The sequence below is a fragment of the Myotis davidii genome, unplaced genomic scaffold (assembly GCF_000327345.1).
Source record: "Myotis davidii unplaced genomic scaffold, ASM32734v1 scaffold1609, whole genome shotgun sequence".
In the NCBI taxonomy this organism is placed as follows: Eukaryota; Metazoa; Chordata; class Mammalia; order Chiroptera; family Vespertilionidae; genus Myotis; species Myotis davidii.
The window spans coordinates 25,661-39,670 of record NW_006300024.1 but is presented as its reverse complement, the minus strand read 5'-3'; the positions used below and the strand labels follow the sequence as shown (position 1 = coordinate 39,670).

Here is a 14,010-nt window from a genome sequence, read left to right as displayed (position 1 = left end):
GAGCAAAGTTACCACTCGCTCCTGTGTTCAGGAAAAACGTTTGTCCCACTGCGCTGGTGTTGCCCTGAAATTGGTCCGCATAGTGCCCCATTTTGGGGCATCCTGTGACTGGACAAGGAAAACAGCCATTCTAGAGGATAAACAGAAATTTGTCTGTGAGTGGTAGGCCTTTCACTCATTCACTCACTCAATTGATCAATTCATCTTCCCATCCATCCCTCCCTCCCTCTTTCAATCATCCACTCATCCATCTAATCATCTTCCTATTCATCTGTCCCTCTACCCTCCATCCATTCATTAATGCATGGTTCTCACCTATGCCATGCAGGCATCCTTTGAGAATTTTTCAGAATGAAAAGTTGGGGATCTAGGGATCCTCGTAGGAGGCACAGGGGGAGCCCAGGAAGCCGTCGGGGTAGAGGATGCTGCTGGAGTAGTACTTGTAGCTTCTCAGGTGATTGCAGGCCAGAAGGTCTGGGGTTCCTGAGGAAGTAAAAGCCACAGGAGCTCACAGGAGACTCTCACTTTTGAAGCTTGAAAGTTCTGATCTGAATAAGGAGTCACCTCCTCATTTCATAGAGGGGAGTCAGCACTCCTGAAGGCCTGGGTCACAATTCCAAGTTCCTGTCATTGACTTTGACATACTTTGGGGCAAATAGTTACTGATCAACATTTACAGCACATAGAGGTGGTATCTGGGGCTTCTCTAGTCATGGGGTTTGGCTCTGGTCACTTTCCTCTGCCCCCCACGTGCCTGTGTGCTGAGCAGGGCCTACTTGGGACTGGGTACGTGCTGAGGAAGGATGATTTCTAACAAGGACATGTACTCATCCACCAGGGGCCAAGCATCTGACAGAAGTAAAGGATGATGGCTGGAAGCCTTGGGGAGAGTGAGAAAAATATATACAGAAAGGAGAGAAAGAGAGAGGTGGGGGAAAAAGAGAGAGAGAGCGTGGGGGCGGGGGAGAGAGAGAAGGAAAGAGAGAAAGAGAGAGAGAGAGAGAGAGAGAGAGAGAGAGAGAGAGAGAGGCAGTAGCTTTCAAAAGGAATCTTACACCGTCAGCCAGTTGTTGAATGTTAAGGCCCAGATTGCTTGGTCTTCTGATTTTTCATGAGAAACCTGCATCGTGACTTTGACATGACAATGTTCCATGCTTACATGACAGCAGTGCATTCCCTCTTTAAAACCGCTCCCTGTGAAGCCGCACCACCTGGTACTGTGGGCAGGACTGGGCCAGGGGCCCCAGTTTTTTTGGTTTGTTTTTGTTTTTGTTTTTTCATTTCTCCATTTCCTTGGTATAAAACCTCCCATCGCGTGATGCACAGTGACCCCAGACACACCTGGGGACCACTTCGGGAAGGTCTGGGGGTCCTCTTTGTGCTGGTGGATTAGCTCTGCCTGCCCCAGGGCCCAGTGACTCCTGCACCAACACTCATCACCAGACAACACAACCTGTTTCTAAATTAATTGTTTCTTTCACCCAGAATTGCTGCCCTGGGATCCATAATAGAGGTGCAAGTGGATTTAATTTTTCCTCCAGCCCAGCGCTTGGGTGACTGGGAGCCCACACCATAGACGCACATTCTGTGGGCTTCTTCACTCTGAATTGCCTCTTTCATTAAAGCTGGGCTCCTTGCTATTATGTGGGCCCTGCTGGTGACTTCTGGAAGGGGCAGCCTCATTGTGACTCAGTGTTCCTTCAGCTGGGTCTTCCCTCGAGTTACCTTGTTCTGGGCAGAGCGCTCAAAGGCTCCATTGGCTGAGGATGGATGTTGGCTACTGCTTTATCCACTCTATTCGTTCACATTAAGCACATGGAATATCCAGTGCCACAGAAGGCCTCTCTGCCCAGTGGAGTGGGCTGTAATGAGCGCCTGCTCTGGGCCAGGCCCTGAGCAGGGTACAGGGTTGTCTGGGATGCCCGGGAAACTCCCAGCGGAGACAAATAAACACTAAAATGAAATTATGGCAGACTCAAACCTCCATGTGCAGGGGGTAGATGAAGCCTGGTCTCCAGGGAGAGGCAACAAGAGAAGAGCAGAGGCCAGACAAGGACAGGTGATGGAAGTGGTGCTTAAGTCACCTAATCGTAGGGGGACTGAGCCTGTCTCTCATGGAAACGCACACCTCATGCGGACGAAAAAGGGCCCACATCCTAAACCTGACAAACTCAGGGGAGGCCTGCACGGTGGCCTTACAAACTCAGAGGCTGAAAGTAACCACGTGGGGTGGGCTGAACATAAAAATTCCTAATTAAAAGTTGGTCATGGAGGGTAGTCCTGTCCCAGGCCTAGAGCTTCTTTGACAAAGGTCAATCCTTTCTTTTTTAATCCTCACCTGAGTATATGCTTATTGATTTTAGAGAGAGGAAGGGAGAGAGGGAAACATCAATGTGTTCCCTCCCATATGTGTCCTGACCAGAAATCAAACCCAAAACCGTTTTGGTATCTAGGACAAAGCTCCAACCTACTGAACCATCTGGCCAGGGTGACGAGGAATCTTTACCTTAAGTGAAACTGTTTTCTTTTTGTATCTAAGAAAATGCACCTTTTAAATATAGAAGTAATCTTTTCCAGATCCCTCAGGGGACCCCCTTAAAAGAACACCAGGCCACAGAACTCCTCACTGTGACCTTGTTCCCCAAATACCACCTCTATGTGCTGTCCATGTTGATCATTAGCTATCCTGTTCCCACCAATGGAAAAGAATGTGTCTCTCTATTTTACTGTTCATCCAATTCTAGAGATTTCCCATTTTACTTTCTTCTCCCCCTCCCTAATCTACCACCCCTGGATTTTGTGGAACCCCTATGTCTCCTCTTTTTATTCTAATGTATAAAATAAGCCACAAAACTGCCTTTCTCCGGAGCATGTTCTCAGTCCGTTGAGATTTTGCTTCCCAGCAATTGTCGTCAGTTTGGTTCCAATAAACTCATAAAAATTCTCTACAGGTTTGGAATTTCTGACACTGACACGCACAAGCCTCATTCCACCTAGACCTCCAGGCTGCCTACTCCATGCATGAGCTCCCCAAACCCACGGAATATGTCCCCACTCGGGGACATATTTTTCCAGCTCAGTCCCTTTCCTGTCCTAGCACCTTCCCACAGCAAAGGGTAAGAACGTCAAAGCCCTGCAAGTCTTTGTGGGCGCTCTTCTAGGAGCAAGCAGTGCAAGCAGCTGGGGTGGGGGTGGGCACAGCTACAACTGGTATTTGCCAACGTGCCCGTCCAGCTCAGGCCTCAGCATCCTCATGAGGGGGGACAACACAGGCTGCGGACTCAAGGGTCCCAGGTTCGATTGGGTATGAGATTGGGACTTTGCAGTCTGAAACTGAACTTTAATATAAGGCGGCCTTGGGCGAGTTTGATGACTGTTCAGACCCAGTTTCTTCAGCTGTAACATGGGGATAAGCAGAGTGATTCCCTCATGGCGCTGTGACACTGCCGGGGACAGAATTAGCACGCAGTATATGGAGGCAAATTCAGTGCTACTAGGGCCCAGCATGGAACCTGCCTTCTCCCCAGGGAGGGCACTGCCATCTTCCTTTGCTAATGCACGTACCTTTCCAGAATCCATTTATATCAGAAATGGATGAAATGATATTTTTCTCACATCCGGGCATTTGTTGTCCTCCGTTTGGATAGAAATCCAGATGGCCCACCTTCTGGCTCATTCCAAAACCTGAAATATTGGAAGCGGTGGTGAGCAGGGAGGGAAAGGGTCCTGCAACAAGGTCATGGCCCCAGAGAGCGTCCAACTCCTTCCGACCAGAGCGAGAGTCTTCTTGGCAAACTGTCCCCTCAGCACAGCCACCCCACGGGGCTTTGCAGAGCCCTCTCCAAGATGAGCCCGTAGCAAGACAAGGAAGGGGGAGTGAGCAGAGGCAGTGAGCATGCCTACATGTGTATTTGCATGTGTGTTTGTCTGTCTGTCCTGGGGAGGCTGTGAACAATACTGATATCCCCTGATACCATTATGCATCATAGACACCTATCAGGACTGGTGCAATTCCCAGTCCTTTACTCATTCTGAAATTTTGATTTCTATGTTAGAAGGTTATGCTGAGATCTCATTGTTGTATTGAGAGCCCAGCATAATGTCTGGACGCTTTGGCTTTTTAAGCACACAGACCCGTGATCACATCCGTGTCCTATTTACACACTCCGTGGTCTTGGGCAATTACTAAAGCTTTTCAAGCTTCAGTATCCTCAGCTATGAAACAGTAATAATAATGCCCACTTTCTAGTGTTGTTACCATGATTAATGAGGGGGTATGTACAAAATGTTCAATGCAGCCCATGGTAACCATCACTATTATTAAAAATATACCCTTTGTAGGCATGTTTCATGATGTCTTACATAAGAAAATATTGAAAAAAGATCCTTGAGTTTATGTAATATAAATTTTTTACATAATTTTATCTATTTTAACTTTTATTTCTTTAACAACTCACCCATTTTATTTTAGAAGCATTAAATAATGGAATATATTTCTTTGCCAACAACACAAACTATATCCAAAGTTTCCACAAAAGAAGTGAGAAAAATATTCAAACATTAACATTGCATTTTGCAAGTATAGGTCAAGCATCCTATAGAATAAAACCCTAATATGCAAATCGACCAAACAGCAAAGCGACCTGTCAATATAATGCCCACTGACCACCAGAGGGCATCCGCTCAATGCAGGAGCTGCCCCCTGGTGGTGAGTGCCCTCCCACAGGGGGAGCACTGTTCAGCCAGAAGCTGGGCTCACAGCTGCCAACCTTGAGGGAGCCTCTCCCACCAACAAGGGAGGCAGCACTAAGGAGCAAGGAGCCTGGCTTCTGGCTGGTGAGCACAGCAGTGGTAGCAGAAGCCTCTCCTGCCTCTGCAGCAGCACTGAGGATCCTTAACCCCTCCCCTACCCCTGCCCCACCAGTGCAGGAATGGATAGTGGAGCCCAGGGAAGGTCACAGGGTTGAGGACTGAGCAACAGCCTTCCATAAGCTACACCACTGTGTGTCTGACCTGCCTGGGCCACAGGCTGATACCACTGGCACTGGGCTGGCTGTTTATTTGTAGCTGGAACCCACTTTGACTGGTTGGCATCCAAGCTATTACTGTAGTTAACCGCGTTGAATATGCCTAGCACACAGCCCTGGGCAAAGGAGACAGCCATCACACTGTTTGCACAGTGACATACACACGGGACTCAGCGGTGTCTGTGTCTATGTCTTGTGTGCCTTCATTTGCCTCGTGATTCATTCATTCATTCTTATTATCTGCCATGTGCTTCCTGTGACAGGTCTCAGCTACTTTCATTTTGCCTGTAGCTGACACAGCCACGACCATTAATATTTGTGGAACTGATGAATTTGTATAAAAAACCCATTTCACTGTTCAAAAATCTGCCGTACTCTAGCAATAATAATCCTGAAGTCATGAGTTGAATGTGCTAGTTATATATTTCTTTTTTAATAAATGTGTTTTTATTTACAATCCTATATGTTTTGTAATTCACATGAAAATGTATGGGCAATTATTTTTTAAATCTAAGTCTGGCAGCACCTAAAATTAGTGTCCCCGGATGACCAGTGGGGGCGCCCTTGGCCATGAGAAGTGCCTGTGTCTGGGCTTCCACTGCCCTGCAGGCTGGCCCCCATCATCCCACCCAACCCCACCCTCGCACCCCTTACCTGTGATCCTGCCCACGCAGCCCCCCAGCCTCCTGCCCGCCTCGCCAGCCGCGTGTGCACCCAGGCTGTGGCCAATGAGGTGTACGTTCTCCAAGCTGTAGCCCATCTTGGTCTGTGGAAGGATAGAGTGTCAGGGCCCCCAGGCCTGAGTGGGGACACCCTGGCTCTCAGAAGCGGATGGGGACAGGTCTCAGGAGGAATGGCTTGGCTCCGGGAACACCTAGGACAGACTGACCTGACTCTGGGCCAGCACACTCTCCAGAGTCATCAGTCTTGGTGCCCAGGCTTTGAGGTGGGGGGGCGAAGGGGAGGTGACAGTGCTGACCATCGGCCTCTGTGTCCACTGCAGGCGGCCTGGGGAGCCTGGCCAGGTGCTGCCTGCTCCATCCACACCCACCGCGGCCTCCCTCCCCTCCCGCAGGGCCTGGGCCTGCCTGGAGAGCCTGGGTAGCGGGCCCAGCTCTGGGTGCTCGGGAATAGACCTTCCAGAAGGCGGTAAGGGGTTTCCCCTTTCTGAGAAAGAAGACCCATCTTCTGGGCTGACAATTCCCAGAACAGCCTCCAAGGACAGCTTATTTCAAAAGGGGAAACCGAGGCCCAAAGTGGTTCCTTTGCCCCAGGCCACTAGGGATCTTCAGGACACTCCAGGAGGGGAAGGCTGCAGTTTCACTTTAGGAAATGCCCCTCTGTGTGTCCAGGCTTCCAGGCCCAGCCCCTGCGCACCAGTCCCCAGGCGGCCTCTGGGTGCACGGGGTCTGCCTGCCCCCTCGGGCCCCTCCCCACAGGATGGGCTCAGGCGGATTTACCGACAGCCCTTCTATTAAGAACGCTGTCTCGGCTCCCACGACTCGAATGTTGTGGACGGCTTGGTTGTAACCTGTCCTGGCCCCACGCTTCCAGTCCACGCAGATGCAGTTCACCTTCTCCACCTTAAACATTTTCTGGGGAGAAAAAACAAGAGGGAGAATCCGATGTATTAACAGGCACAGGCCGCACATTCCAGAGACAGGAATTCACAGCCACCAAGCATCTCATTTGTGTCAGAGTTTTCATATTCCTCCCACTTGTCCTAATCCTCACCACTTCACCAGGAACTCAGTACCTGATCCCCACTTAACAGATGTGAACACTGAGGCCTGGAATGGAGTGACTGGCTGAAGGTCTCCCAGATGGTTATTGACACAGCCAGGCAGAAAAAGGATCGCTTACTACATCAGGGCTTAGCCAACTGTTATGGGGAGGCCAGATCCACCTGCTCATATAAATCAAGTTTTATTGGGAACAGCCACACCCCTTTGTTTACATATTCTCTCCCCTCTGCTTTGGAGCAACAACAGGGTTGAGTGAAAACCATATGACCTGCAAATGCTAAACTATTTACTACCCAGTCCTTTACAGGAAGTTTGCTGCCACTGTACTAGTTGCTGAAGCCACGGGAGGGCTGCCCTTATGTTCCCAACAATGCGTAGGGGGAGCTAGAAGGTATTAACAGACAAGATGACATGTAGATGGAGGTAGCTACAACTCTGCCCACATGTGCATCTTTTATATTATGTGGTGTGGCCGCCGTGTGCTGCCCAAGCTCAGACTGGTCCTGTGATGGGACCAAATAACTGTCAGAAAGAGCCACTGCAGAGCCTGTGTTCATTCGAGGATGGCCTGGACTACCCTGGGGAGTGAGGCAGGGAGGTGTGGCCTGGAGGCCAGGGCCTGGGGATGGACACGTCCCCCTGGCTCTCCCAGCTCCACGTTCACATGGCCTCCTTCTGTGACTTGGGGGCACGTGTGAACACCCCAACCTCCAGAGGAGCAGCCCACCCTTGGGAAGAAGCTGCTTGAGGTCTCTCCCAGTGCAGACTATGCAGAAAGCCATGCCCATGGGCTCCTCCTAAAGACTAAATCTGTAGACACAGGTTGTGGTATTTTATAGACAGGAGACCTGGCTTTGCATTCCCACCTCTGGATTCAAGCCTGGGGAAGGGTTGAACTTTTCCTGCCTTAATTTTCTCATCTATAAAATGGGAACAATAACTCTACCTTTCTCACAACGTTGCTTGTGGCAGGGGGTGGTCAAACGAGACAAAGACTGTTAAATAATGATCATAGTGTCAGGCTCAGAGGAAGTGCTAAGAAAATGGATGTTATGAATAATCATCCTATTTAATAAAAGAGTTATATGCAAATTAACCATCACTCTGTCGGTCACAAAGATGGTGACGGCCACGGAGCTGGAGTAAGCAGGAGGCTTGGGTTGCCCCTGGCGATGGAAGAAGCCAAGTTTCCTGCCTATGCTTGCCCGCACTGGGCTCCGCTCAAGGCTACATAGTTTCATTTATAGAAGATAAATAAATCCCAGATACCTGCTTCCAGCCGGCAGTGGCCTCTGCTCAAGGAGAGACTTGGAGCTGGGTTGCCAGAGGGTGTGGCCAGCCTGAAAATGGCCATTATCCCCTCACCTAGGCAGGCCAGGCAGCCCAGTGGGATCCCCCCACCCTGAAGGGGCTGTGGCCAGCCTGAAAACAGCCCTCAGCTCCTCGCCCAAGCTGGCCAGGCAGCCCAGTGGGGACCCCCTGAAAGGGGTGTGGCCATCTTGAAAACGGCCCTCAGCCCCTCACCCAGACTGGCCAGGCACCCCAGCAGGACCCCCACCCTGATGCGGGACACCCTTCAGGGCAAACCAGCTGGCCCCCACCCGTGCACTAGGCCTCTATCTATATAATAAAAAGTTAATATGCTAATTAGACTGGGACACCTTCCAGTGCCTGACTGCCAGCTTAGGCCTGATCCCCTGGGGAGCAGGTCTAAGCAGCAGGTGAACATCCCCCGAGAGGTCCCAGACTGCAAGAGAGCACAGGCCCGGCTCAGGGACACCCTCTCTCTGAGTGCACAAATTTTTGTGCACCGAGCCTCTAGTTCATTACTAAAATTCATGATAACTTCAAAACTGCACCATCCAATACTATGGCCACTAGCCCCAGGGGGCTATATACAATGAATGAAAGTCCATTCAATTTAAAAGTCAAATCTTTGGTCACACTCCCCGCATTTCAGGTGCTGGGTGGGCGCAGGGGAGCAGTGGCTCCTGGTTGGGACATGATGCCATGGAGCCTTTCTGCCCTCACAGAGAGCTCTGGGGGACAGAAGGGTTTCAGGGGCCACATTTACGTAGGTTTCTAATGCCACACAGAGGCTTTCCATAAACCACCCGAGACCAATGCCAGGTAATTTGCTGACACCTCTGCTTCTGGGGTGTTTTGGTTGGGCTCTGGGTCTCTTTGGTTCGAGAAGAGAGGACGGGCTACAGGTCTGTGGGTCGGGAGAACTTGACAGTGGATGCTCTGGAGGACCCAGGGTTTCCTCGGAGTTTTGAGGAAGGAGCATCTGTTCCTGGATGGTCTGCGTTCCCAGTCTCGGGGGGCAGTGACCAGGAAAGTGTTTGAAGTTGGGTGCTGGGTGCTGCTCTCAGCGGGGAGTGGCCGGGGGCAGGACCCTACCTGGCACATGTCCGTCAGCCATGTCTCCTCCCCCTTGCTTATGAAGCCGTGGATGATGAAGCGTGTCTTGCGGTCCAGTTGGAAGTTTGAAGCGTTCACGGTTGCCAGGTCCGTGGAGGAGATCCGCTGGTTAAAGTGGAAAAGGTGAATTGGGATGTTGGCCTTTCCAAGCCAATGGCCTGTGAGAGCCAGTTCCAGGGAGACTGGGTCACGGGATCAGCTCCCACGAAGTTGGGTGGGGCTAGAACAGGAGTTCCTGCCCTGGGGTTTGAGGACAGGATTCAGAAGATTCACAATCATGGACTTCCTAGCATTTCTGTTAATTATGAAATTGGGCAACAAGCCACCGTCATCATAACAGCACTCTGTCCCCAATGGGAGTCACGGGTATTTTCATGTCAACGAACAGTGGTCACAGATGTCTTAAAAATCAGTTATTCTCATTACTATTTTAAGTGCCCATAGTAAGACCAACCCGTGGATCTTGATATTCAGTGAGATAATAATAAAGCAGCATATATATGACTGGGACATATATTTGTGATTTTAAATGTTCTGATAACTGTTTTTCAATATAATTGGTTTCCTTTGCAATCCAATGTTTTTTATTTCGTATTTAAATACATCACCCTGAGAAGGGACCCCTCGTCTTTCCCAGATGGTGGAAGATGTTTCTAGAACAGAAACAGTGAAGGACCCCAGGCCAGAAGCACCAAAATGAGGGTACATGTGGCTCAGTGGAGCCACAAAGGGCACGTCTAGCTTGTAGCACTTAAGAACTGACGCCTACCTGCCAGGGACTCCTTCACGAGCCCCCTGGGCACCACGCCTGAGGAATGATCAGAAGATAAAAGTAGCCCAACCAGCAGTCCAAACGGACTGCCAGCTGGGGGCTCTAAGAGGGAGTTTGTCACCTACAATCCCACTGCAGCCGGCCTCAGGGATGGATGGCCAGTCACCTGCTCTCCAAACTGTCAGGGGTGGAGCTGTGAGCAGCTGAGCTCTGAGCACATTCTTCCTGGTCACTTCGAAGCATCTGGAAGAGCCTGTCCTGCCTCCACCCGCAGGCCTTCTGGGGACTGGAGGTCACTCCCAGGGTCCTTTTTGCTTTTGTGGTTAGATGACCCCTCCCACTCTGGCCAGAGTGATTCTGTGGTCAGAACATTGGCCCATGCACCGAAGGGTAACGGTTTGATTCCCAGACAAAGGCTTGCACCTGGGTTACAGGTTTAATCCCAAGCTGCAGTTGGGGCTCATATGGGAGGCACCCATTCAATATGTCTCTCTCACATCAATGTCTCTCTCTCTCTCTCTCCCTCCCTTCCACTCTCTCTAAAAATCAATGGGAAAAAATATCCTCGGGTGACCCCCACCCTCATTCCCTGAGTGGCTTCTCTCCTCCCACCCGCAGTGCAGGAGAAGATGGACACACCAGGCCTGGATTCCCGATAAATGCTGCTCCTACCCACTTCCTCCCAGGATCGGGGGTCAGTGCCAGGAAGGCCTGTGCACAGTATGTGGAATGTGGGCGTTTCTGGGCCCGGCACCTATAGACCTGATCAGTGTTTCCCGATCCTGAGAGCTAAGGTGGCTGCCAGTGGTGAGGGAGCATTGCCCGGACTCCCCCTCACCCCTCACCCCCCGACTGCCGTGCCTTTTCCTTAGACAACCACGTGCTGACACCAGTGTGGGCGCCCCATACGCCAGTGTGGGTGCCCCACTCCACCCGCCCTGCAGTCCCGCCAGGCCCCTCTTACTTGGTAGCTGTTGGGATTCTCATTTGTGTAGAGAAGAAACCGGGTGTTGATGAGCTTGGGGGGCCAGGGGAATAGCTTCAGGGGCCGCTGTAAGATCCCCGTCCATGGCTTCTCATCAGGGAAGCAGCCGAAAGGTTCATAGCAGACCTCCTTTCCTGGGGCAGAGAGAGCAGCACAGGGGACACTGTGAGTTCAGAAAAGGAGCGACCTCGCCTCAGCTACACAGGAGGCGTTTCAGGGTGCATCCTGGGCTGGCGAGGCCAATGCTGGGCTCCACCTGCTGTCAGTGCTCCCCAAATTCCACGGAGACAAGAATCACCTGTACATGCTCCCAGCGCCTCCCTGGGCGATTTTGATTCGCAGGGAGATAAGGGGGGCACCGGGAAGTGCTTGTTTCATGCTGTTTACACCCTGATCATCAGGCCAGAGGGGGATTGGCTGAGCTTCCTGGCAACCTTCTGCCTTAAAACTACCTCTTCCGGGAGAGCCCCAGACGGCCCTTTACATGCCATCACCGGCATCAGGGATGACAGCGCCTGCGATTCTGTAGCGCAGAGATGCTGCTGGATGGACCCTGATGCTGGCGCCACACCCAGCACAGCAGCTGATCCTGGGTGCGGTCCAATCCCCTTGTCTTCATGTCACCCCTTGATGCACATTGTCCCCCAATTATTCTCTGTCATTTCAGGTTTTCCCTGTTGTTCTCACAAAAGGTACATTTCTTAATGCCAGGGATGACGGATTTTTGCATCATTCTATATAGAACAGAGGCTCAGTACACACAACCAATCATCTAAGTCTGAGTGTCCTTCCTCTATTATACGGCACAAGCATTTTGACAGAGAGTGCTCACTGAGGGCACATGCTCAAATCCAGAGGATTTCAATGGCTCTTCTCCCTTTGGCTTCTTCAACTCTGAAGCTGATGGTGCCAGGGGTTGACCATTCACTCAAAAAGTGACAATAGTCATCAGTTTTTACCACCTGAAGCAAGAGTAGACTGTTTACTCTGTGCCAGGTACCACACTAGTGCTTCACCAGTATTACTCCCTTTAAGCCTCAAAATAGCCCATGACTAAGGAATTACTTCCATTTTACAGGTGGGAAAACCAAGGCACAGAGAGACAAAGTAAGCTGCTCAAGGTCACAGCCAATGGTGGGGCCAGGATTTGAACTGGGGGAGTTTAATTGGGAATGAAGCTAGGCACTGAGGTGATGGAAAGACACATCAGGTACAAACCCTGCCTTGAGCGAGAGGAAATCTTACAGGGAAAGAATCATGATGACCTTGACTTCCTTCCAGGAAGAGGGACCAGTCCCCGAAGAAGGGCTGCTGGGGCTAAAGCAACTCTTGCTTCAGGTGGTAAATGCAGGAGCTTGAAGGACAGGGTCAGGCACCTGGGCTGTGAGGTGGATAGTGAGTGGGAGGTGCTGGTGAGTGTGGTGTGACTTGTGCTCCATGAAGGTGTTTTCGGGAACCCAGTGTGGGTGGCTCAGAGGCAGGAGAGTCTGGGAGAGTTGGGAGTTGGAGTGGGCCAGTACAGGGGTGGTGGGTCTGAGAGGAAACAAGTATTCTAGTCTTGGGTGACAGTGGAAATGAATGGAAGGATGGAGAGATGGGGTAGGGAGTGGTGCCTGGGCCTGGACAAATGAGTGTGAGGTGTGGTGGGAGGCCCTGGTGGAGCTGCCTCGAAATTGGAGGAGAGACAGGGAGGTCGGTTGGAGCAGAAGCTGGGCAAAGGGGAAGCCACAGGCAAAGGGCGAGGAGAGCACCGGGAGTGACCTCTGTTGACTGCCCAGATTTAAGGAAGGAGGAGGCAGAGGAGGAGCAAAGGAGACCAAGAGGGGCCAGAAATGCCCGAGGAGCATCCAGACCTGGGTGGGCTCTGTCTCTGGAGTCAGGTCCTGCTGCGTGGCCAAGATGGAAGGGAGGCCTAGAGTGGGCTGGGCGAGGGGAGGAGGAAAGGAGGACCCCCGGTGCAGAAGGAAGCCCAGCAGAAGGGACGCCAGAGGAAAGGCTCAGATTGGAGCTTGAGAGACAGAGGTAGCAACAGAGAGGAGTGATGGGGAGGGAGGGACAGGAGGGGGCACTCATGCTGCAGACACACACTTGTCCACGCAAGGGACTGAGGGTTTTGGGGGCCTGTGGAGAACACCCTCCCCCAACTCCGCTGCCCAACAGCCTACCACTTGGGTCACCCCATCACAGCCCTGGAGGAAAAGGGCGGATGGGTCCCCAGGTTCATCTGTGTCCAAGATGTTGCCCCATGTTTGCTACAGCGTCAACACTCCCCCAATGGTGGCAATTGTTGTTTTTGTTGAAATAATGATAACGCTGTTCATTATGATGATAATGATGATGAGGCCTCTAGCTGCCCCACCCAGAGGCCAGCCCAGGCATGGTCCCTTCCTCCCCATGGGGATGGGACAGCACCCTCACCTCTGACGGTGGCCAGCAGGAGGAGAGCGATGATCCAGGAGGGCAGCATCTACATGGATGAAAACACAGACAGTGGGGACCTTCGCCAGGGAATCCTGGTGCCTGGGTCCCATCACGCTGTCCCTCCAGGTGGGGACCCTGAGGCTGAGGCCTACCCACACAGGGAGACGGCAGCACCTCTGTGGAACCCGGATGCAGGATCCTCCCAGCGCAGTGGCTGCTCCTCTGGGCCATGTCCCTCTGGCTGCCCAACCCTGCCAAGCGCCCTACCCAGGCAGAGCCATGACTTACTGTGTGACACCTGTGCTCCACTCAGCCTCAGAGTGGCAGTGGCCTTTTATAACCAGGCTTTGTCCGTTGGACTCTTTAGAGGAATTACCGGAAAATGGATAAGTGTGCTTTGCACCGAGATTATCATAAACATATATGATGGGAACAACAGGGAGCAGAGCTATTTAAAATGAGATCAGAGAGGGAAAGAAAAGACTTTGGGACAGGTGTTATATTGGAAATCAGGGAGCTAAACAGAGGACGCATTAATCAGTAAGCCAAATTTGGAGTCTTTATTACGCCGGTGGTCTCAGATAAGTTATCTCCAGAGTCTGAGCAAACTAATATGGAGGAAGCTTTCCCTTTATA

At 51.5% G+C, this 14,010-nt stretch overlaps 1 protein-coding gene across 1 annotated transcript; it reads right to left on the bottom strand.

Moving 5' to 3' along the window:
• Nucleotides 1–367: 367 nt before the first annotated feature.
• Nucleotides 368–13,423, bottom strand: LOC102758618 (pancreatic lipase-related protein 2-like). The gene is made up of 6 exons (XM_015572006.1): nucleotides 13,372–13,423; nucleotides 10,933–11,087; nucleotides 9,176–9,301; nucleotides 6,488–6,622; nucleotides 5,682–5,793; nucleotides 368–483 (listed from the first exon to the last, which is right to left on the bottom strand). Exons 1-6 carry the CDS (start codon nucleotides 13,418–13,420, stop codon nucleotides 368–370), a joined length of 693 nt encoding a protein of 230 aa, XP_015427492.1. The 5' UTR covers nucleotides 13,421–13,423.
• Nucleotides 13,424–14,010: the final 587 nt, after the last annotated feature.